The sequence below is a fragment of the Eschrichtius robustus genome, chromosome 1 (assembly GCF_028021215.1).
Source record: "Eschrichtius robustus isolate mEscRob2 chromosome 1, mEscRob2.pri, whole genome shotgun sequence".
NCBI classification, from domain to species: Eukaryota; Metazoa; Chordata; class Mammalia; order Artiodactyla; family Eschrichtiidae; genus Eschrichtius; species Eschrichtius robustus.
This window is the reverse complement of record NC_090824.1, coordinates 97381519-97406979: the sequence shown is the minus strand read 5'-3', so window position 1 is coordinate 97406979 and position 25461 is coordinate 97381519. Positions and strand designations below refer to the sequence as shown.

At 39.6% G+C, this 25461-nt stretch overlaps 1 protein-coding gene across 5 annotated transcripts in view; it reads left to right on the top strand.

The window, feature by feature from the left end:
- Positions 1 to 25461, top strand: part of ATP8B4 (ATPase phospholipid transporting 8B4 (putative)) — a 315749-nt gene that overhangs the window by 90853 nt on the left and 199435 nt on the right. For 4 of the 5 annotated variants that reach the window (XM_068551361.1, XM_068551368.1, XM_068551388.1 and 1 more), the window contains one exon: positions 18082 to 18140. The exons of the other annotated variant lie outside the window; for it this stretch is intronic. In XM_068551361.1, coding sequence (XP_068407462.1) covers positions 18082 to 18140 — 59 coding nt within the window. The remainder of the gene's footprint in view (positions 1 to 18081; positions 18141 to 25461) is intronic. 5 annotated transcript variants of the gene reach the window in all.

Here is a 25461-nt window from a genome sequence, read left to right as displayed (position 1 = left end):
TTTCTGCTGAGAAATCAGCTGTTAACCTTATGGGAGTTCCCTTGTATGTTATTTGTCGTTTTTCCCTTGCTGCTTTCAATAATTTTTCTTTGTCTTTAATTTTTGCCACTTTGATTACTATGTGTCTCGGCGTGTTTCTCCTTGGGTTTATCCTGTATGGGACTCTCTGCACTTCCTGGACTTGGGTGGCTATTTCCTTTCCCATGTTAGGGAAGTTTTCGACTATAATCTCTTCAAATATTTTCTCTGGTCCTCTCTCTCTCTTCAAATATTTTCTCTGGTCCTTTCTCTCTCTCTTCTCCTTCTGGGACCCCTATAATGCGAATGTTGTTGCGTTTAATGTTGTCCCAGAGGTCTCTTAGGCTGTCTTCATTTCTTTTCATTCTTTTTTCTTTAGTCTGTTCCGCAGCAGTGAATTCCACCATTCTGTCTTCCAGGTCACTTATCCGTTCTTCTGCCTCAGTTATTCTGCTATTGATTCCTTGTAGCGTAGTTTTCATTTCAGTTATTGTGTTGTTCATCTCTGTTTGTTTGTTCTTTAATTCTTCTAGGTCTTTGTTAATCACTTCTTGCATCTTCTCAATCTTTGCCTCCGTTCTTATTCCGAGGTCCTGGATCATCTTCACTATCATTATTCTGAATTCTTTTTCTGGAAGGTTGCCTATCTCCACTTCATTTAGTTGTTTTTCTGGGTTTTTTTCTTGTTCCTTCATCTGGTACATAGCCCTCTGCCTTTTCATCTTGTCTATCTTTCTGTAACTGTGGTTTTTGGTCCACAGGCTGCAGGATTGTAGTTTTTCTTTCTTCTGCTCAGTAATTCTATTTATAGTTTTTTAAGGAACCTCCATACTGTTCTCCATAGTGGATCAATTTACATTCTTACCAACAGTGCAAGAGGGTTCCCTTTTCTCCACACCCTCTCCAGCATGTATTGTTTGTAGATTTTCTGATGATGCCCATTCTAACCAGTGTGAGGTGATACCTCATTGTAATTTTGATCTGCATTTCTCTAATAATTAGTGATGTTGAGCAGCTTTTCATATGCCTCTTGGCCATCTGTGTGTCTTCTTTGGAGAAATGTCTATTTAGGTCTTCTGCCCATTTTTGGATTGGTTTTTTTGTTTTTTTGATATTGAGCTGCATGAGCTATTTATATATTTTGGAGATTAATCTTTTGCCAGTTGCTTTGTTTGCAAATATTTTCTCCCATTCTAAGGGTTGTCTTTTCGTCTTGTTTATGGTTTCCTTTGCTGTGCAAAGCTTTTAAGTTTCATTAGGTCCCATTTGCTTATTTTTGTTTTTATTTCCATTTCTCTAGGAGGTGGGTCAAAAAAGATCTTGTTGTGATTTATGTCAAAGAGTGTTCTTCCTATGTTTTCCTCTAAGAGTTTTATAGTGTCTGGCCTTACATTTAGGTCTTTAATCCATTTTGAGTTTTTTTTTGTGTATCCTGTTAGAGAATGTTCTAATTTCATTCTTTTATATGTAGCTGTCCAGTTTTCCCAGCACCAATTATTGAAGACACTGTCTTTTCTCCACTGTACATCCTTTCCTGCTTTGTCGTAGGTTAGTTGACAATAGGTGGGTTTATCTCTGGGCTTTCTATCCTTTTCCATTAATCTATATTTCTGTTTTTGTGCCAGTACCATATTGTCTTGATTACTGTAGCTTTGTAGTATAGTCTGAAGCAAGGGAGTCTGATTCCTCCAGCTCCGTTTCTTTGTTTTTTTTGTTCTCAAGATTTCTTTGACTATTTGGGATCTTTTGTGACTCCATACAAATTTTAAGATTTTTTGTTCTAGTTCTGTGAAAAATGCCATTGGTAATTTGATAGGGATTGCATTGAATCTGTAGATTGCTTTGGGTAGTATAGTCATTTTCACAATGTTGATTCTTCCAATCAAAGAACACGGTATATCTCTCCACCTGTTTGTGTCATCTTTGATTTCTTTCATTAGTGTCTTATAGTTTTCTGAGTACAGGTCTTTTACCTACTTAGGTAGGTTTATTCCTAGGTATTTTATTCTTTTTGTTGCAGTGGTGAATGGGATTGTTTACTTAACTTCTCTTTCTGATATTTCGTTGTTAGTGTATAGGAATGCAAGAGATTTCTGTGCATTAATTTTTATCCTGAAACTTTACCAAATTCATTGATTAGCTCTATTAGTTTTCTGGTAACATCTGGAGGATTCTCTGTGTATAGTATCATATCATCTGCAAACAGTGACAGTTTTATTTCTTCTTTTCCAATTTGTATTCCGTTTATTTATTTTTCTTCTCTGATTGCTGTGGCTAGGACTTTCAAAACTATGTTGAATAATAGTGGTGAGAGTGGACATCCTTGTCTTTTTCCTGATCTTAGAGGAAATGCTTTCAGTTTTTCACCATTGAGAATGTTTGCTGTGAGTTTGTTGTATATGGTCTTTATTATGTTGAGGTATGTTCCCTCTATGCCCACTTTCTGGAGAGTTTTTATCATAAATGGGTGTTGAATTTTGTCAAAAGCTTTTTCTTCATCTATTGAGATGATCATATGGTTTTTATTCTTCAATTTGTTAATATGGTGTATCACATTGATTGATTTGCATATGTTGAAGAATCCTTGCATCCCTGGGTTAAATCCCACTTGATCATGGTGTATGATCCTTTTAATGTGGATTCTGTTTGATAGTATTTTGCTGAGGATTTTTGCATCTATGTTCATCAGTGATATTGGCCTGTAGTTTTCTTTCTTTGTGACATCTTTGTCTGGTTTCGGTATCAGGGTGATGGTGGCCTTGTAGAATGAGTTTGGGAGTGTTCCTCCCTCTGCAATTTTTTTGGAAGAGTTTGAGAAGGATGGGTGTTAGCTCTTCTCTAAATGTCTGATAGAATTCACCTGTGAAGCCATTTGGTCCTGGACTTTTGTTTGTTGGAAGATTTTTAATCACAGTTTCAATTTCATTACTTGTGATTAGTCTGTTCGTATTTTCAATTTATTCCTTGTTCAGTCTTGGAAGGTTATACCTTTCTAAGAATTTGTGCATTTCTTCAGGTTGTTCATTTTATTGTCATATAGTTGCTTGTAGTAGTCTCTTATGATGCTTTTTATTTCTGCAGTATCCATTGTAACTTCTCCTCTTTCATTTCTAATTTTATTGGTTTGAGTCCTCTCCCTCTTTTTCTTGATGAGTCTGGCTAAAGGTTTTTCAAGTTTGTTTATCTTCTTAAATAACCAACTTTTAGTTTTATTGATTTTTGGTATTGTTTTCTTTGTTTCTATTTCATTTATTTCTGCTCTGATCTTTATGATATCTTTCCTTCTACTAACTTTGGGTTTTTTTTGTTCTTTTTTCTCTAGTTACTTCAGGTGTAAGGTTAGATAGTTTAGTTGAGATTTTTCTTGTTTCTTGAGGATTGTGTTGCTATAAACTTCCCTCTTAGAAGTGCTTTTGCTGCATCCCATAGGTTTTGAATCATCATGTTTTCATTGTCATTTGTCTCTAGATATTTTTTGATTTCCACTTTGATTTCTTCAGTGATCTCTTGGTTACTTTGTAGTGTATTGTTTAGCCTCCATGTGTTTGTATTTTTTTAGTTTTTTTCCTGTAATTGATTTCTAATCTTATGTATTGAGGTGCTCCTATGTTGGGTGCATATATATTTACAATTGTTATATCTTCTTCTTGGATTGTTCCCTTGATCCTTATGTAATGTTCTTCCTTGTCTCTTGTAACAGTCTTTATTTTAAAGTGTATTTTGTCTGATATGAATATTACTTCTCTCTCATTCTCGTGATCTCCATTTGCATGGAATACCTTCTTCCATCCCCTCACTTTCAGTCTGTATGTATCCCTAGGTCTGAAGTGAGTCTCTTGTAGACAGCATATATATGGGTCTTGTTTTTGTATCCATTCAGCCAGTCTGTGTCTTTTGGTTGGAGCATTTAATCCATTCACATTTAAGGTAATTATCGATAGGTATGTTCCTATTACCATTTTCTTAATAGTTTTGGGTTTGTTTTTGTAGGTCCTTTTCTTCTCTTGTGTCTCCCACTTACAGAAGTTCCTAGCAATTGTTGTAGGGCTGGTATGGTAGTGCTGAATTTTCTTAGCTTTTGCTTGTTTGTAAAGCTTTTGATTTCTCCATCAAATCTGAATGAGATCCTTGCTGGGTAGGGTATTCTTGGTTGTAGGTTCTTCCCTTTCATCACTTTAAATGTATCATGCCACTCCCTTCTGGCTTGCAGATTTTCTGCTGAGAAATCAGCTGTTAACCTTATGGGAGTTCCCTTTTATGTTGTTTTTCCCTTGTTACTTTTAATAATTTTTCTTTGTCTTTAGTTTTTTGTCAGTTTGATTACTGTGTGTCTTGGTGTGTTCCTCCTTGGGCTTATCCTGCCTGGGACTCTCTGTGCTTCCTGGAGTTGGGTGGCTATTTCCTTTCCCATGTTAGGGAAGTTTTTGACTATAATGTCTTCAAAGATTTTCTCGGGTCCTTTCTCTCTCTCTTCTCCTTCTGGGACCCCTATAATGTGATTGTTGGTGTGTTTAATGTTGTCCCAGAGGTCTCTTAGGCTGTCTTCATTTCTTTTCATCCTTTTTTCTTTATTCTGTTCCATGCAGTGATTTCCACCATTCTGTCTTCCAGGTCAGTTATCCGTTCTTCTGCCTCAGTTATTCTGCTATTGATTTCTTTTAGTGTAGTTTTCATTTCAGTCATTGTATTGTTCATCTCTTTTTTTTTGTTGTTCTTTAATTCTTCTAGGTCTTTGTTAAACATTTTTTGCATCTTCTCAATCATTGCCTCCATTCTTTTTCTGATGTCCTGGATCATCTTCACTATCATTATTCTGAATTCTTTTTCTGGGAGGTTACCTGTCTCCACTTCATTTACTTGTTTTTCTGGGGTTTTATCTTGTTCCTTCATCTGGAACATAGTCCTCTGCCTTTTCATTTTGTCTGTCTTTCTGTGATTGTGGTTTTCCTTCTGTGGGCTGCAGGATTGTAGTTCTTCTTGCTTCTGCTGTCTGACTTCGGGTGGATGAGGCTCTCTAAGAGGCTTGTGCAAGCTTCCTGATGGGAGGGACTCGTTGTGGGTAGAGTTGGGTGTTGCTCTGGTGGGCAGAGCTCTGTAAAACTTTAATTTCCTTGTCTGCTGATAGGTGGGGCTGAGTTCCCTCCCTGTTGGTTGTTTGGCCTGAGGTGACCCAGCACTGGAGCCTACAGGCTCTTTGGTGGGGCTAATGGTGGACACTGGGAGGGCTCACACCAATGAGTACTTCCCAGAACTTCTGCTGCCACTGTCTTTGTCCTTGTGGTGAACCACAGCTGCCTTCCACCTCTGCAGGAGACCCTCCAACACTAGCAGGTACGTCTGATTCTGTCTCCTATGGTGTCACTGCTCCTTCCCCTGGGTCCTGATGGGCACACTACTTTGTGTGTGCCCTCCAAGAATGGAGTCTCTGTTTCCCCCAGTCCTGTCAAAGTCCTGCAAACAAATCCCGCTGGCCTTCAAAGTCTGATTCTCTGGGGATTCCTCCTCCCGTTGCCAGACCCCCAGGTTGGGAAGCCTGATGTGGGGCTCAGTACCTTCACTCCAGTGGGTGGACTTCTCTGGAATAATTGTTCTCCAGTTTGTGAGTCACCCACCCAGCAGTTATGGGATTTGATTTTATTGTGATTGCACCCCTCCTACTGTCTCATTGCGGCTTATCCTTTGTCTTTGGATGTGGGCTATCTTTTTTGGCGAGTTCCAGTGTCTTCCTGTCGATGATAGTTCAGCATTTAGTTGTGATTCCGGTGCTCTCGCAAGAGGGAGTGAGCACACGACCTTCTACGCCGCCATCTTGAACTAATCTAAATTAGTTTAAAAATTATGTTAGCTTATGATAGATTAGAATAGTTTTTCAGCTTCATGACTTCATAATGTCATGTAAAGATTTAAATTGTCAACCTTGGGAAAACTTCCATGAAGTTTCCTTCATATCTGAGCTGTGACAGATGTACTTACTATATTTAGTACTCATACAAATTGGTTTGTGATCTATAAGCACAGGAATCCTAATAAATTTTATATTTTGCAATCCCCATGTAAAAAAATATATATGATATGCTTATTACATATAGTATTGAGGATACTCAACAGTTCATTCTCCTAATACTGCTAACATGAGATAAATTCTGTTTTGACTAGTAGTTGATGAAAGTTAAATCTTCCCCATACAGTTTTCCATGTGTGATGATTGGAAGAATCCTGTGTAGGTTAACTTCTGGCTCTGTACTGCAAACCCCTGTCTCCTCCATTATCCACATTCTTCTGGTGCCAGGTGCTATCAGACACAGTCATGCTGCCGTATGACCTTGGGCCCTGCACATTCATCTTGCAATGCTGGGTGATTCCCCATGGAGATAGAAGAACCATTCCTACTCTGGGGTGACCACCAGTAAGTTAACTCTATACAGAAGTGACAGTGAATCACATAAATATACTCCACTAAACACATACTCAATGTATTTCCCACTTGACAGCCCCTCATGTGGATTCCAGCATCATCTCACACGAGGCAAAATGTGACAGGAGGAAATAGAGTGGAGGAGACGATGGTCTTAGCTCTTGTGGCTAAAATATTTTAATATTGCAAATCAAAAAGCAAAACAGAGTAAAAGCAATGCAAACAAATTTCTAGTGCTACTCCCAGGGCCTTGGGGTGGAAAGTGCAAGTGAGGTGAGCTGAAGCTTAAGCTTCATTAGCTTCATGGAGGGTCTGCTTCTGGTAGCGATTTGAGGTCAGAGAGGTAACAGGGTGGGTGTGTGAAGACCAAGCAGGGCCCTGAAGCCCTTGTAAGAGCTGGCTTCTCTCTTGAGATAGAGCAACACTGGACATTTTGTGCAGAGAAAAGAGATGATTTTTGTGGTAGGCAGATTAATGCCCCCTCCTGCAAAGATGTCCATGTCCTAAACCTCAGAACCTGTGGCTATGTGACCTTACATGGTAAAAGACACTTTGCAGATGTGTTGAAGTTAAGGGTCTTAAAATGGAAAGATTATAAGGGTGGGCCCATTGTAATCACAAGGGTTCTTATAAGAGGGAGGCAGCAGAGTCAAAATCAGAGAAGGCAATGGAATGGTGGAAGCAGAAGTCAGAGTGATGCATCCATGACCCAAGGAATGTGGGCAGCCTCTAGAAGCTAGAAAAGGCAAGGAATAGATTCTCTTCTAGAGCCTCCAGAAGGGACTCAGTCTTGAAGAAACACCTTGATTTTAGCCTTGTGAGATCCATTTTTGGACTTCCTACTTCCAGAACAATAAGACAATATGTTTGTGTTGTTTTAAGCAACTACATTTGTGGTGATTTGCTAGAGCAGCAATCGGAAACTCATGCAATTCTAAAAGGGTCACTCTGGTTGCTCTGTTGAAAATAGATGATAGGGGCAGGGGTAGAAGTGAGGAGACCTGAGGAGGGGTTATTACGACAGCTGGGAGGAGAGGTGAGGTGGCTTGGACCAGAGTGTGTGCAGAGGAGGGGCGGAGAAGTAGGCAGATTTCTTTTCTGCCATAAGTTCTGGCTCTATTTTATCTCCTTTAAAATGTGTATTATCTGAATGCTTCACGAATAGGTAAATAAATCGAAGCCCCTATTTTTTTCTTTCTGTCTTTTCACACTTGGTCCAGTATTCTCCTAGAAGGCACATCTGAGGAGGAACTGTGGATATCCTCTTGCAAAGCCCATATTTCACCCCATCTCAGGTGGCAGACCACCTCTACCAAATGTCTTCTCTTTTCAGTAAATGACTATGGCTCAGCTTAGATAAGGTGCTTGGCAAAAACAACCTACCACACTCAACAGTTTGTATACAGCTGACTAACTTCCCTTCAGAGCTGCCTAGGACAGGTGGGGTTGCCTTTTGACCACCCACCTGGACTTGACTTTCCTTTTCTCTGCTTTCTGTGGCTCCCTAGGCCTCTCTTCTTCTTCCTTGCTGTGCAGGTATTGTAGGCACGTTTACGCTTTGAAGACTATTGATGTCTTGTTTGTTTTTCCTTCACTCTCTAGAATAGAGCCTTGCTCAAAGGAGTTCATTAAACATTTCTGCAATAAATCACTTTGTCTTGGCTCCAGCAGATTTTATTTGCCACACGGTTTCAGGGATTGAGACCTGAGACCAGTATGTACTAAAGAAGCTCATATTTATAGCCCTATGCATCTCAAAACGACAAACAGAAGCTTTGAGAGACACAGCTTCCTGTGTAAGCTGATAAGGTATGAAGCAGATAAGAACCCTTCTCAGATTTCCTTCTCACGTGTCTCTGTCTTCCCCACCTGGGGTTCTTTCCTCTCACTTTGTGACAGGTGGCTTGATTTCCCTTGGATGGCTGGAATGTGTCTCACAAAGGGAAATTAAATGTCCTTCAGCTTTTTCTAGGCTCTTGGGATCCTTAGGGTAGATCCTGAGGTTTCTTTTTTTTTCTTTTTTTTTTGCATAGGCAGGCTATAGAAAAATATAGCTATTTTTCATCTGTACAGAAAACGTTCTGATCCTGGCATAGTTCATAACAATGCAATTTTTGCTGTAGATGATCAAATTGTAAAAGAATGTAGATTAAAAAACCAGCAGTCTGACATCGGATCCATAAGAGAAAGGTTGATAAGAAAGCAGTAAGTTTTGGACAGGGGTTTGGGAGAGTCTTCTCAGCAATGACTGCTGAAAGTCTCCAAGGAGAGGGCAGTCAGGTTCTCTGAGGGGGCCTCTACTGTGAGGCAGAGAGAAGGCTGGAAGGAATGAAATGTAAGAGGTCCCAGGGCACCAAGGTTAATTGGGAAGGAGCCTGTGACTTGCAGTACATCCTGGAGTATCACTTTTGTCTAGAGAGGCCTCTTCTCCCTCTCCTTGACCTCTGGACACAGGCATACATTAATTTACAATTTCCCAATCATCTCTGCATGGTACCACCCACCATCTCCTTATACCTAGAATCTCTTCCAAGCTCCTTTTACAAGGTTGGAAGTTCAGTGTTTGAAATCTGACTCTGTTGCATAATCGTGCTAGGCTTTATTTTTCTCACTTGTAAAGTGGGGCTAATAATAGTGCGTACCTAATAGGATTGTTTTGAGGGTTAATGCATGTGAAACACTTCATATAGTATCTAGCTTTTAACCAGTGCTCAATAAATGTTAGCTGTTAATATCGTCACTATATTACAGTAAGTCTTAAATCTCCAGTTGTGAATCTATACTTACGGAAAACCACATGGTGAGGGCCCATAAGAAAATTTTTGTCGATTTTACTTGTAATGTGTATAATATAATTCACGTATGCTTGAAGAAGAATGAACTGGTAAAATATTTTTATTTTTCTTTGTGAAGCTATCGTAAGCCATGAGAGAAACAAAGCTCCCAATAAATCAAATTTTCCAAATATCTGGACCTGATGAGCAAATTGGCTCAGCCCAGAGGAAAACAAACCCAAGGGCCTTTAGTATTTGTTTGACTCCCCTAATTCTGTTTCCAAGCTCTTTTTTGAGGACAAGAATTTTTTTAAAACTTGTGGAAAGATTTTTTTTTTTTGCCTCGATTCTCTCTTTAGTTTGCTGCCGAAATGTTAAAAAATCCCAGCAGCTGCAGGTCACCACTGGGTTTCAATAGGAAACCCTGATTCAGGACACATATTTTTCAATTGTATCAGAATGTGCTTTTGGAATCAAATCAGGAAATCTTGAAGGCTGGGGAACTCTTTTCTTTAAAGTTCTCCCTACTCATTGTTCCTTCCTCATGTCTTTAATGAATTGCTTTGGCTCCCAACCACAGACCAGATTGTGACGAATGAAAGAAAATTAAGAAGGGAAAAAGCTTAAGTTATTGATTTGGCTTGAGGGAATTTTTGTGAGATTTCTGACGCAACCCCAAAAAACCAACAACCCCAAACCCCAAGTGATTCTCCATGTTTCAAGACCTTCTTCAGCTTCTGGACTGGGACCAACCTTGATAAGGAAATGTCAGTCCATGCCATCAGGGTTATATACAGAGACCCCTAAATTCTCTGTGGTGCTTCATCATTTCATGATTTTGGGGAGCTAAAGCCAACTGCCTGGAGGCTGTCTCCTAAACCACATTTGGTAAAGGACAAAATGCTCTGGAGTTAATTGAAGAAAGACAGTGTGTTCATTAATTATGGGCTCATAGTTGCTGTGATCACTCATGGGCCTGGTGGAAGCCTCCTAAATCTTCCCTTTACTCTTGATCTTGTTAACAGCGTTGCTGCATTCACTAACTAGTCTTAAACCCTAAGGTGTTATGCATTGTTCAGAGACAAACTCATCAAAAAAGATATAAGTGACCTGTCTTCTCTTGTCTCCTGGAAGTGGAAGATGGATAATGTAAAATTTATTTTGTTATGAGGGAGAAGAGCCCAGATTAGGAAGTGGGTGTTGCCTTTGAGGACCTAGAGTAGAATCAATGGGCATTTGTCAATTTCTACTGAGAATATTCAGAAAATTACTTCAGACCCTCTTCAGCAATAATAGTAATAGTGACGTTAAGACTGACTAGCCAAACTTGGATGATTTCCTTTTTTTCACCTCTTATTTGCTATTTTTTTCATTAAAAAAAGACTCTTCAAGTATTTTTCTGTTTATAAAGTGCTTTCCCTACATTTTCTCACTTAATGATGGCAACAGAAAGTGGCATTATTTTACAGAGGAAGCATAGGTAAGGAGAGGTCCTGAGTTAAAAATGTGCTCACGCAGATGGTTTGGTGGAAGATCTCGGGCCTCTTCCTTCGTGATCCTGGCCTCTTCTGAGGGCTCTTTCATCAAACCTATTTTTATGGGTCTAAAAAGTCTTGGTGACATGAGAACAGCATCTTGATTGCAATTAAAAATTCCCAGCAGAGTAGTGTTAGGTCCCTCCCATCTTTTTTAATTTTTTGTTTTGTATTGTTTTTTGGCTGCGCCCCGTGATTCTGGGATCTTAGAGATCTTAGTTCCCAGACAAGGGATTGAACTGGGCTCCCTGCAGTGGAAGCATGGAGTCCTAATCACTGGCCCACCAGGGAATTCCCCCTCCCCTTTTTTTCTCCCACCTTTTAAACTTAGGTCTTAGTTATCTGATAACACTGTTGGATTTTTCTAGATGCATCTCCTCCTTCGAAAAGGAAAGACAAGCATACATGCATACATAAATGGATATGGTTTTATTGTCTGAAACCAAGTCAAACAAACTGTCAGCCCTATAAGATAATTATTTCAGGGAGGGAGTGGGTACCTCCAGGTCATATTCTGAAACTCAGGTTACTCTTTTTGATAAATGTTCCCTAACATTTAACTGATTTATAAATAACCATTTCATAAAATAGGTGACGTATCCTCAGTTAGTTATCTTGGATTATGTAACAGGAAGCACGTGGCTCAAAGATAAGCATTCTATGAGTGCTTCATTGATATTTTATTTGATTGAGGCAGACATCAAATTATTTTGGCCTTGACGAGATTTGGGGAGTAAAGACTATTTCCAACACCCTGTGTGAAACAGAACTTTGAAGGTTTAATGACTTCTTTTACTATATTCTGGAGCAGATTAAAAACAATGTCTAAGATAATTTTGCCTCTGCTAATGGCAATTGTCTTGGCTCACTGAAATGGTGAAGGATGGCTTCCTACCCAAACACGTGTCTTGGTAGGCTCCTCAGCTGTCACAAAAGAATGCTAACACTATTAAGCATTGCTCATCTGTCTTACACATCTATACTCAGCTAGCAGCACAGCATAGCAGCTCTCCAGGTATTTTCTAGGAAGTTCAATCTCAAGCTTATGGTCATTTAGTGTTTAGCGCAAGTGCAGTTGAGAGAAATAATAATTAGGATGATTGCTCGAAGGACATGTAGTTCATTTGCTCTTTTAAATATCCTAAAATACATTTCTGAACTTCATCAGCTCAGCAGGGACTGAGTACAGAGACTCTATCATTGGGCCCTTGGAATTGTGTTTGAGATGATATCCATAGGCCTGTTATAAAACACAGCTCTAAAATTCTCATATTATATTCTTTATCTCAAACAATGACTACTTTATGAGGAGTTGTTAGAGAAATTATTGTTTGAGCCAACAACTAACACATAATTGTACTTTCCCAAAGAAATTAGTTTATTTTTACCTTACAGACTATGAAGTAAAGGGCAATAGACAGGCCTTCCCTTTTTCTGTAGAATTGGTGGTCCACCTGGAACAGGTGTGTGGGTCATCATGTCAGGCATTTTTATTTTCATTAGGGACTCTAGCTGATCATCATCCTTCTATATTTTCTTCCACTCACTTTACTTTAAAAACTTAAACCATTATTTTTCCTGTTGTACATTCTTGAGTACAACATTACATTATTTTGGAGATGATCTTGTGCGTAAACGCTCTTGCATGTCTGAAGATGTTTTTATTGCCCTTTCATACTTGATTGATTATTTGCCTGAGTATAGAATTCTAAGTTTAAAAGCATTTTTTCCTTAAAACTGGAAGGCATCACTCCTGTGTTTTCTATCATCCTTGTTGCTGATGAGAAATTTCATGTTGGTCTAATTCTTATGACTCTGGGGCTACCCATTTTTTTCCTTCTGGAAGTTTTTAATATTTTTCTCTTTGTTTTTTATCAAAATTTTATGAAGATCTGTAGGTCCATTTTCATTCATCCTGACTGGCACTTGATGGCCCTTTTGCTTTGAAGAGTTGTCTTACTCTGGTGCAGAGAAATTTTCTTCTATTTATTTGATTAGTTACTCCCATCCATTGTTTATGTTCCTTTCTCCTAAGTGGTTTTTTTTTTCACATTTCTTTTTTGTCATTTTCTTATATATTTTAAGAGATTTCTTAAGTCTTATTCTTCATTCTGTCTTTCTTACTATACAGTTCGTGCATTAAATATTTTTAATTTCCAGGAGCTTTCTCTTGTTCTCTGTTTTCTTTGTTCCTATCAGCTTGTTTTTGTTTCATGGATGCCGTGTCTTCTTTGAGGTACTAATTAGAATTAAAAAGAAAAATAACCCCCTTTCCCCACCTGTTTTCATCATTATCTCTTCCCCTTGTATCCTTCTGTTTTGTGCTCTTGGTTTTTCTCAGATGTCTGGTGACTTATGGTTGCTGGTTTGTATTTACAAATGAAGGACTAGATGGATTAGTGCAGTTTCAAAGGTCTTTTTCCCTGTCAGGCCTCTCCTTTAAATAGGAGGACCAGTGATCTAGCCAGCACACAGAGAGGTTTTTCTGTGTGTCTTAGTCCATTCTGTTTGCTATAACAGAGTACAAAGACTAGGTGGCTTGTAAACAATAAAAATTTATTTCTCACAGTTCTGGAGGCTGGGAAGTCCATGATCAAGGCATCAGCAGATTTGGGGACTGGTGAAGGCTGCTTCCTGGTTCATAGATGGTTATCTTCTTGCTGTGTCTTCAAATAATGAAAGGGGCAAGAGAGCTCTCTGGGGCCTCTTTTTTTAACAACACTAATCCCATTCATTGGGGCTCCACCCTCATGACCTAATTACCTTCCAAAAGCTTTCAAATATCATCACATTGGGGATTAAGTCTCAATATATGAATTTGGGAGGGGTACAAACATTCAGTCTATAGCATTGTGGTTTAGTCAGGGTATCTGGCAAATCCCACAATTGCCTCAGTAAGGCAGGCTATACGAGGGCCTGAGTCTGCTGTAGCTGATGTGGAGGTTCAGAGCTTCTTCTCTCTTAGGGCTGAACACCCCCTCTTGGTTTCTTCCCTAGGCATGTTGCCTAGTCTCTTCAGTGGGTAAGGGAGGGGTGTGTGAGAGGGCCCAACTGGCTCAATTATAATTATTTTGGTAATTCTCCAAAACTAAGGTGATCAGATAATTTATGTTCCAAACTGAGACACTTTTGAGAGTAAAAGGCCACCCTATTAATTATTTTGCCAAGACGTTAGGCATCACTGGGACTGTCACCTTATCTACAACACACTCTCAATCTTTGTATTTATTGGCTGAATTTGGAACTTCTCTGGGGCTCCATTGGGAAAACAACTCTTCTAAGTCTTTTGGCTAGCATTGTTCCTATCTTTTTTTTTTTGGTCAAATTGATCCCATCTGATTTCTATTTTATTTTGTAGACTTTCTTTAAAATTTATGAGCCTCTGATAGCCCCATTCTTATTTTCCAGCACTGTTATGTTTTTATTCTTAAAAAAATATTTTCTGTCATCTCAGTGGGACCTGAGAGGTAAGGGAGGTAGAAGGACATGCTAACTTGAACTGGAAGTTCTTTCATTCCACTGTAAACATACTCTGGTTTACTATATTTTATACATCCATGTGTATCACTTTACTCGTTTTTGGAACCAGACACATGTAGTGATACCAATTGTGCAGGGACGAGCTTACTCTGTTAACTCATAAATCCCTTGATGAGCACTTTCCTTTCATTCCTCTCACACCTGGAAGGATGCCTACAAAATGTTGGGCATTAAGTCACTGAACCTCTGAGCAATCCATAGTGGGCGTTGTATATGGGGGATTTGTGCTCAGCTTCCCCTTCTTGCAGGATGTGACTTATTGCCAACAGGGGTTTATATCTCCTCACGCACTGTTGTAGCACATGGAAGAATGTGAATTCCTACAAAGACAGTTCAGGCCTAGCATATTCAGGTTAAAGGCAGAAAACTGTAGGGATTTAAAACCCAAAGCCAGAATTTTGCAGAGCTTAGTGAAGGGATGGAAAATCTTCTCCCAGAATTTATCCATGAAGGCTCAGTTCAGAAAGATAATACTTAATGGAAGTATAGAGACAAAGATGAAGTCTTAATAAGAAGATTTTAGAAGCAAAAAGAGGAGAGAACTTCCTGGCTCTGACAAGGTCTCATGGGATAAGAGCACTGTGGATACCCAGGAGAGGATCCAAACTTTCCCAGCACAGAAATTACTCCTTTGGCCACTTTGGGAAAGGGCTATTCTTAGTCCTTGGGGAGGGTGGTTACATGGAGACACTGGACAGGAGTCAAGATTCTGGTGTTTGGAATAAGTAAAATTAGACACAGAACTATAGAATTCTATGCTTGGATGTGCTTCATATAAATGTGAAATTTAAAAATGATCATCATCTGAATGTATATGCTCTAAACTAAAGCCATCAACATACAAGTTAGCACGTCTGATTTTTGATTTAAACTAAAGTTAATCTGTAAATTACATGCAGGAGGGCAGTGGGCCAGGTTAGCCTTCGCCATGCAGAAGAGACCCCCCCACCCACCCAAGTAATATCCACTGTTTTCCTGTCGGCAGTTTTACTATGCCTGGGTTAAGGTGGGGATGCATAAACAAATCTTCTAGCTTTCTAAGCTTTTAAGTCTCTCAGCCTCCAAAATTCCATTTTGGGCTTTGATATTTTTGCTCTTTGTTGGGGAATGATGAGAGAAGATGATGCTTTTACAGTCACACTTTGAAATCTTTCTTTCAGGGGATGGTTGGTTGAGAGGTTGCTTCCTGGTGGGTTCTCAATTTCAGAGTTATACACAGGGAACTGACTTTATTAGATGGTAAAGAAGGAAGCCATGTAGGCGGATATCAAACAGATAAACACTCTACAAAGAGTAGGAGCCCAAACATAATCAAAGACAGGGTGTCATTTGTCAGGAGCAGTCCTCAGAGGTGAACTTCATACTTGAAAGCTGAGCCACAGGGACTGTAGAGACATTTAGATTCCTCTTGGAATTTTGGGATAAAGGAATCATTTCTTATAACTCGTGGTGCCTGGTATACAGGGAGCAGGTGGTAAGATATTCTCCTATCTTCCTTCTTTCCCTGTTCATCTCCCTCTTCTTTCTCATCTCCCTTCTACTTCCAGCTCTCCTTCTCTTTGCTTTTCTCTTGCTCTTCCTTTCCTAATCCCTACTTTCCATTCTCCAGTCTCCTTTATCTCTGTGGTTGTATGTACCTTCTCTAAAGTCAAACTCTTACCACATCCCTATACTTTTTACAGCCTGTCACTTACCCAGGTGGGGAACTGTGGGATTAAGGGACTCCCAGGTTGAGATGGTCAAGTTAGTTACTAGGAGAGTCCAACATTGATGTCTGTTGGTTACTTGGCTGATCTTCCTTCCATAGCTTTCATTATTCCACCGTTACCCTTTTGCCAACTCTAGATTAAGTAAACACAGAGCAAGAACGTGCTACCCTTACTACAAGAACATGCTCTGCTGGTGTTTCTGGGGCATTGTCTTTCCTTGCCCTCTACAAATTTTAATTTCTGCACTATGATAATCTTTGGGTTTGTTGTCCTATTGTTTTGTTATTTGTACTTGCTTTCAGGTGATATAGAAGTGTCCCCTGGCAGTAGCCAGAAAAACTGGGGCACCAGCGAAGGGTATAAGCTCCTTTCTGGAAGATCCTGGTGAGCTGGAGTGAGGCAGAGAGAGAGAACAAAGATTGTGTCCATTGGCCTCCATTCCCTGAGACCCTCTCCATAGTCCCCTGTAAGAGCACCAAACCAGAAGCCTGCCCCACAGGCCAAAGCTTTTGGATGTGCAAACAGGCCTCTTTCTCAGAAAGACTGAGAATGTGTTTCAGTCAGCTGTCTGTGCAGTGCCCTGGGGGTGGTAGTCTGCCAAGAATAGAATCTTTGATTGTTACAGTCCCATGGGATCCAGAAACACAAGCCCATGGCCTTCAGAGTCAGGCAATCAAGAAGTGTTCCCTGGGTGGCAGCTGTGAAAACCAGCATCAGACGTAAAAACTGGGGCACCAGGTGTGTGTTGACGCTCCCGTCCGGGAGATCCTGGGGCTCTGCAGTGTGGCAGAGTGGGAGTGCAAAGACGGCACCCAGTGGAAAATAAAAATAAAAAAAAAAAAGAAAAGGAAAGGAAAAGAAAAATAAGAAAAAAAAGACAAGGGGGAAAAAAGAAAAAAAGGAATAAAGGAGGGAAAAAAAAAAAAAGATGGCACCCGTCCGCATTAGCAAGGCAGAGGGAGAGCAGGGAGATGGTACCTACCAGCCACCGTCCCTGGATAGTATCCCAGAGGTCCGTGCCCCTTAGACCAATGCTTTAAAGTTAGTAAGTGAGTCTTTTTCTGGTGCTTTTCAAAGGGCTGCTTCTGTGCTGGGCCCTGGGGTGAGTCTGCCTGAGGGCACTTTAAGAGCTCTTCCTCAGTTTGCCACAGCCCTGCCCCATTGGTCTTCAAAGCAGATGCTTTGGAGGCTGTCTCTCAGGTACCTGTCTGAAAAGTGGGGGTGCCCGATGTGGGGTCTGAGCCCTTTGCTCCTCGGGTTGAAGCTCTGGGTTTTGAGTTGCCTCCTGCTTTGTCTGAGGGTGGGGTTTATAGTGAGATTGCGTCTCAGCGTTTCCTACCTGCTTTGATTGGTTTCCCTCTTGTTTGCCTGATGTGAAGGAGTCTCTTAGCCAGTTTCTAGGTTTTGTTCTGAGGAAATTGTTCCAGATATATCTGTACATTCAGTATGTCCATAGGAAGAGGTGAGTTCAGGATCTTCCTAAGTTGCTACCTTGGACCGGAGCTCTACATTTGCTTTCAGAAGAGATTTTATTTTTTTGGCCACTTCCAGCTAAGGGTAGGTCTCAGTCCCCTGATAATGTCAAGTTCCTCTCAATATGCATGGGTTTAGAAATATCACCTTTGGCTCTGTGACTATAAGGTCACTGACCTCACAGGCCACTTCAGTATGGTTTTGTTTGGCTATGTTATATCTTGTAACTCTGAAGCAAAAAAACGAAAACAAAAAAAGATTCCTTTCCAGTGTGGCATTTGACTTTTAGCAGCTCCTTCTTTTTTAGGAACTACCTGAAGTTAACAGAAAGGGTCTTTGTGGAGTTGAAGGGATATAGAAACTGGAGACACATACTGTTTTGCTTTATGGCTGGCATCAGAAAGACAATGAAAAACATTTCAGCTTTCCATTTGGGGATTTTCCAATACACGTTCCAACATTTAGGCTGGAAAAAAACCAATGCCCTTCAAATTTCAAAAGAAAGAATTCTTCTAACCTTGATGACAATCAAAGTAACCTATTTGATATTAGTTTAAACAGTTGTATGTTTCTTTTGGTTGAAAACTTAATTTCATACCTGATTTCTCTCTCTTTAGAAGTGGAACGGATAGTAAAAGCCAATGACCGTGAATATAATGAGAAGTACCAGTACACAGTGAGTAAAACACTCATAGCACACACATGCTGGGGTAGGTCTGATCTTAAGGATAGTAGGATTCTTGCCTTCTAGAATTTTGATTTCACTAAAAACTTTGTTGGCCCATTTTAATAGCAAGGTGCCATATGTTTCCATAAATTCAGATTTTAGTAATGTTTATACATTTATTTTTATTCTGCGCTGAGTGGTTGGTATTCATATTGGTATGGGAATAAGATGAAGTATCTTCTTTCTCAAGAATTTATGCTTAATTCATCTTGGCGCCCATTGGGCACTCAAATAATGTAAGAATACTATGAAAGCAGGCCTCCGTGGTAGTACTTGGTGACGGAAGTGGTAATAGTGGCTGATGGGTGATGAATAACATTTGGGGATTTTCTCAAAGCAACTCAGGCTGAATGTGGAAAAGTGCATGTAGGAGAAAGTTCCCAGACCTGAATGATTGTATTTATCAAGTGAGCAGTGAGAATGATTAGTTAAAATGTGTGATCTTTAAGCTTGTACTGAACTACTTTTTTTTTAACGAGAGTTTTCTTCATTCCCATAAGAAATATTTATTGAGAGTCTACTAAGTGACTGGCACTAGTCTAGAAACTTGGGATACTCTGGTGAGCACTTTGTGAATTATTTCATGGGCCCTCATAAAAATCTCCTCATCTTTCCTTGACTCAACCTAAGTTGCTACATGAAGTTTTTTAAATAAGTTCTAAGAAAGATAACTGGTAGAATTGATGCTGTGGGCGACATGTGGCCTAGAAGACCTGCTGTGATTGAGTATACCAGCACATTAATGAAAGAAAGTCTCAATTCACAGAGGGGTTTGATGACTATCAAGGCAAGAAATGTGAGTGTCATGGGGCAAATGTTGGCAGTCTCCAACTAGGAACTAGCTAGAGGAGAGGGAATTTTGGCCAATGGATTATTTTTAGTATTTAGTTCCTGTTGGCAGTGTTTTTCCATATGTGTGGATGGCTACATTGGGCTATTGTAGCTTGATACCAGTAGAGGTAGCTAACAACCCCTCTTTTCTCATACTGTGATAATCACGTAAACTTGTGATTATAATTTGATGTTCAGTGTAAGTGTCTCTACAGGGAGTCAGCACACTACCTCTATGACAGATTTCTCATTAAAGTAATATATTGGCACCCTGATTTTACTCATCAGTCTTGGTTAGCTTGGTAAGCTTGGTTCAGGTAAATCTGTCCTTGAGAGAAGGAATCTCTCGCAGGAGGCTGATGAATATGCTTTGTTGCCAGGGGTGGGGGGACCAGGGACTACTTTCTCCATGGTGATTAATGCCACTCTGTGCAGCCTCCTGACCGCTGGTCATTTAGCCCTTCTGGTCATCACCAGACTTGGCCCCATGCCTTTCTATCCATTTTACCACCAGTTCTTTAGCTCTAGAGGATGACCCTTGAAAACCTTGACCACCAAACCCTAAATCAGAGGAGTAGATGTCTATATTTTAAGACCTTGGGGGCAAAAACCCAGTAATAAGTAATCTACTACTGGGTAATTATGCATTTACGTACTTGGCTTTATCCTTATTTTCCAACGTGTAAGAGGTATTTTCATTCTGTGAGTAGTAACTAGATAAGGAAAGCCATATTTTGTCTGCATTTTGTCAGATGATACAGTCTTTTATATTTATAGTTATTTTTACTTAATTTATGAAATATTTCAAACTTAGAGGAAAGTACAGGGAATAATATGACACCTGTGTGCCTACCACCCAGATTAAATAGATGTTAACCATTTGCCACATTTGCTTTTGATCTTTCTTTTAATAATAACATGCCAAGGATACAGAGATGGTTTTCTCTTGAGCTTGCATGATATTGAACAAAAGCACACAGGTGGGTAGCTGGGGCTGGGTTTTCTGTTGGGCTTCCTAACAATGACAAGGCAGTGGAACAATTTTCTGCAGCTACAGCAGACGGAATAAGGCAGCTTTGTCTCGGAGTTAAAACATACTAAGGAAAAAACCAAAACCCATTATGGGCTGGCAAAACCAAGAATGACAGCAAAAGTTGAGAAAGGGAAGGTGCAGAGCAGAGAGGGGCATGAGTATCTCAGGTCTAGTGACCCCTACCGTGGCTCAGAGGGGATGAGCCAGGCCCTCCTAGAATGAGCAAGGGTCCCCACTAGACCTGGCTGGTGGTGTGTTGATTTGGGAAATCCCAACAGGATGTCTGGCCAGACAGTGAGCTGTGGAACCCTTCTCAGCCTCAGCCCATTCAGATACAAATTGGGGATAATAAAAGTACCTATTTCATAGTTACTGAACAGACTGAAGTAGAGTAACACACAATGACTCTATGAGCTAGTCTTTATAGAGATGGGATTTGAATCTATATCTATCTGATTTTTAAGGATTTTTGAGCACGTCATACGTGGACTATCCTTTTAAGAAAGGCAGAACCCACGGGTCTTTTGCTCAGTCTTGCCTAGTTTAAAGGGTATTACTGCAAATGGAAATGGATTTGAAGAAACCCCAACATATCTCAGCAAGAATGCTTATAATAATTGATGAAGTAGTATTCCCCCGTAAGGCTGAAAAGGAGATGGGAATAAACTGAAAATTATAAAAAAGATGAAAGGAGAAATGGTGAAGTTTCCTCAAATGTAGTGGAAAGAGTGTTTGGGGATAAGATAGACCACAGTTTGAATCTTTTCTCTTTCTCGTTTGCTAACTTGTGATCTTGATTTATTTATTTTTCTGCATATCATTAATTTCACCTGTGAAATGGGGAATTTTCCTTATAGGATTATCTACCAAAGGGTTAAATGAATTAATTTATATAAATATTCGATAATAGTAAGACTAGCTAATATATATTAGATGCTTACTATGTACCAGGCTCTATGCTAAACCTTTTATATGGATTTTTTATTTAACCTAACATGGCTGTGGGCAAGTATGCATGATAAATTTTAGATTCCCTATAAAGTACTGGATAAAGTAAGATATCAGTGAAAATAATGTTCAGAAGATACTGAGAAGTTGGCTAAAGTTGTAAACTTTTTGCAGCAGATATCATGCTGAAAAGTTAGCAAATCTGTGATACTGAATGTGTGGAAGTTGCTGATAAATTATGCAGGGAATGCAATAGCAGAGATACAAATGCACCTAAAGCAAGAAGATTAACAGTGTAAACAACTGTGGTTGTAGAGAACAGCCCCCTGCACCTGCCGAATAAGCAATATGGCAATGATAATAATTTGATGAGATACTTATTGATTACCTACTCTGTGCAAAGCATTTGATGAGTTCAGGAAATATTTCTGACACTCTCAGTGTGGATATTGACATATATGGTTAACAGTGATGATAATAACAAAGTTAGTTATAATAATGATAGTAGCTTACACATATATAGTGCTTACCATCTGAAAGGCAGAGTTCTAAGCACTGTATTGTATTAAACTAATTTAATCTCACAACTCTATGAAGAGAGCACTTTACTTATCTCACTTTTGTATATGAATACATTGATGCACAGAGATCTCACTTAAGTGACTTACTCAAGGTCACACAGCTGGATAATGGCTCCCATTCTTACAGCTGTGAGTCTAGCTGTGTACCAGGTACTTTACACATATAACTAATCTTCCACAAAACCCAGAGGGTTGTAGTGGAGTTCCACTTAGTAACTTGTCTGAGGTCACACTGCTAATAGGTAGAATTCTAATTTAGACTGGCCAGATTCAAAGCCTGTTTTGTTTCCATGATACCCTGCTGTTCTTTTGACCAATCTTGAAAGACAAACTGCAACAACAACAAAAAACCCCCAAACAAATCCTCTGAATCTCCTCTCCTTCTCTTACATACATGCTGGTAAGGTTTTTATACTCAGAAGACAAAGGCAGATAAAGGAGATATAAAATTTTACAAATGTGAGGCTAAGAATGACCTTAAATCTTACCCTTAGCGTTTGTAGATGAGAACTTGGGAGAAAAATTTACACAAAGCTCAGATAACTGGTATGATTTCCACAAACACAAAGACTGGCCAAGCAAACTTTTCTCTTTGAAGGCTGAAGGAAGATATTTCAATACCTAGAGGACATTAATTTATCAACAGACCCTTAAGCTTCAAAGCACTTTATAGGACATAGCACAGGCTTAAAAAATGATCAAAAGTGCTTTTAAAAGATAAAGCTTTTAGAACCCAAAAGACAAGGTTAATGATTCTAAGTGAAATTAATTGGGAAATGACACATGATATTGTGAAAACTGGAAGGTGGAAAACATAAAACAAGTGGGATTTCAGGCTGCCAAGATGTGTAACACAAAGTGAGATTGGAGAATGAAGGAAGAGTGAGCCGAATGCTAGAATTATTATTCTCATTAGAAAGGAGTTCAAAGTTTTCTTGGTTAATGATGGGAATGAATAATAGAAGTAATGAGAACAGTTGTTGTATTAAAATATGTTAATAATGTTAGAAAAACATGAGAGCGAGCCAGACAGCCCCTCATGATCCCTATTAAAAGGAGTTCAGAGTGAATGGTAGAAGTACTGAAAACAGTTGTATTAAAATGTGTCGATGTCAAAAAATGTCAGAAAAAGTGTTGGATTAATTATAGCTATTTTCCAACTTTATTAAGAAATAAAGAAATGTTGGAAAACATTGGTTCCCACTGGCTCCTGTTATTTTTATGTCTCACATCAGCACAGGCATACCCTACCCCCATTCAATTCTCTTGAACTCTAACAGAATTTGAGAAGGGGAATGAACTCGTCTGAGTGTTGAGAAACTTATCCTGCCTCAAACTCAGAAAGTTCAGTAAACGTGAACACTTAACAACTTCTGTCTGAATGTATTTCATGCACGAAGGTAGATGGGAAGTTTCTAAAGGGCTTTTTCCTGAGCTGAATTATTGATCCTATTCAGGAAGTGTACAGGCTTATATAAGTTGGTGAAAATTTAACCAAGTAGTTTTGGATGCTTTTTTTTTTTTTTCTTAAATTTATTTATTTATTTATTTTTGTCTGTGTTGGGTCTTCGTTTCTGTGCGAGGGCTTTCTCTAGTTGCGGCGAGCGGGGGCCACTCTTCATCGCGGTGCGCGGGCCTCTCACTATCACAGCCTCTCTTGTTGCGGAGCACAGGCTCCAGACGCGCAGGCTCAGTAGTTGTGGCTCACGGGCCCAGTTGCTCTGCGGCATGTGGGATCTTCCCAGACCAGGGCTCGAACCCGTGTCCCCTGCATTGGCAGGCAGATTCTCAACCACTGCGCCACCAGGGAAGCCCTTGGATGCTTTGAAAGAAAGCTTTCCATCCAAAAACTGTGATTCGAACACCTTAGTTCATTCCTAGAATCTTGAGATGGCTTGTTGATATTATGGTTATTGGATGGAGGCTCTTGTTGCTCTTATGATTTTTGTGATTGGTAGAACAATGACCATTTGGGTTTTCCAAAAAGTGTTCATTCAATGTGGCAACATGGCTGATTCTTAGCAATCAGTGTTACAATGATGCCACCAAGATGCCCTTCAGCATGAGCCCCTTCCATGTCCCTCCCACCCACTTAAATGGGGCTTTCTTTGTTTCCACAGTCACTTCTCTTTTAACTCAGAATCAGTGGTTTGAGTGGAGTAAAAAATTATGGCCCACCATGATTCTGGGTGTGTGAGCTTGGACAGTCACCGGACCTCTTTAGATCCACATTGTAATGATGTGTCTGTGTTTCTCTGAGACCAGACTGGCATAACAATAAAACCTGTATTCCTGTGTCTGTGGGTGAATCGATGAGTCCTAGTCCCTTTTTTTAATAGAAATGATTTTTAAAATTCAGTATGTTCACAATGTGCCTGCTCTATGCCTAGTAACATGTGTGTTTCTTGACTTAATCACTTTCCAAAGAGGTTTTGAGGCCATGAACAAAAAGAGTGTGAAGCTCAAAGGAGTAGAAGAGGAAACTGGGATGGGCAGGGTATATTTAGGTGGGCCCCAAACTGCATGCTAGAAGGCCCTATTGCTTAGACTGGCAATGTGTTGAGTGCTACCAGGGTTATTAAAGAAGCGGGTATAAATTTTGCTTTCCACCTTCAAGGAGCATGTATAATCTACTCCAGAAGAGAAGACCAGGACATAAGAACGAATTTGACAATAGGTAATACTGAAAAGGTAATGCTAAATTTTACATGTGTGTTGTGGCCTGTTAAGTGTTAGGGGAATGAAGGGTGAGTGAAGTATTTGAGGAAGTGTCACCAGAGGAAAAGGGAAATGATTCGAGCCTCGTTTGTTTATTTGTACCACCGCTGTTAGGAACGAGAGACAGGAGCAAAGTCCCGAAGTCCAACCTAACTCATGGGAATTAGAGTGTGTCATGGGAAATGATAGTTCAGGTAGGTGAGACCTGACTGTTTAAAAAAAGAATTTGAATATGAGGTAATAGGCTCTCAGGAGCTGAGTAGTCAACAGAGTGAAAAAGGATGTTATTAGCACTTGGGATTAAATAGATTCGATATCCAAATTGAAATGCCCAGGTTAATATGGAATGTAACTTGGGTGGGGTTAGAGTTGTAGATTAGGGATATCCATTGGAAGCAGGTGCTTAAAGCTAGGAGAAATAGTTTTTAAGCTTTCAGGCTCATTGAAATGAAGTGAAACATTTTTGAATCAATTTTCTGACGTTTTGACTATCCAAGTACAAAAAGCCTGTGGGAAGGTAAAACTCTAAACATTTTCTTTGGGAGACTCTTGGCATATCCACATGCTGGGACACATCCTAGTCCTGCTTTAATCCTTGGCCTGATGGAAAATTTGGATTTCTCTTTCTTTTTTCATGAGCAGCATAGTTGCACTGCCAACATGCTGTAGATCCTCACCAAGAAGCCTGATAATCAAAGCAATTTCTGCACCAACCAAAGAGTACAGATGATGACAAACTCTGTGACCGAGCTCGAATTAGTTGTGGAAAGTGCCAGTAACTTGCATTTGTTATCGGTTTCTGGTTGTTGGTTGTTGCGTGTTTTGTATTGCGACGTTACTATAGTAACAATGGCTTTTTAGCAAACATTGAAATGCCTTCTGTTTTGGGTTCTGTTAATATCCGTGTAAATTATTCTACGTTCTACATGACAGAGGTTTTTATCTTTCTTTATAAATAATTACTTGAAGAGAAAAGATAATTTTTGGACATCTCTCAAATTCATTTTCATTCTGGATTCAGGATTTTAAAAGTATAAATGTTTTATCTTTTTGACATCTGATTTATTTAAATAGTGTTATTCTTTGGCTAAGCATTTGTCTGATTTTTTTGTTTCCTTGATCTGGTTGATCTGTTTTAATCTTTTGCTTTAGCCTCTGA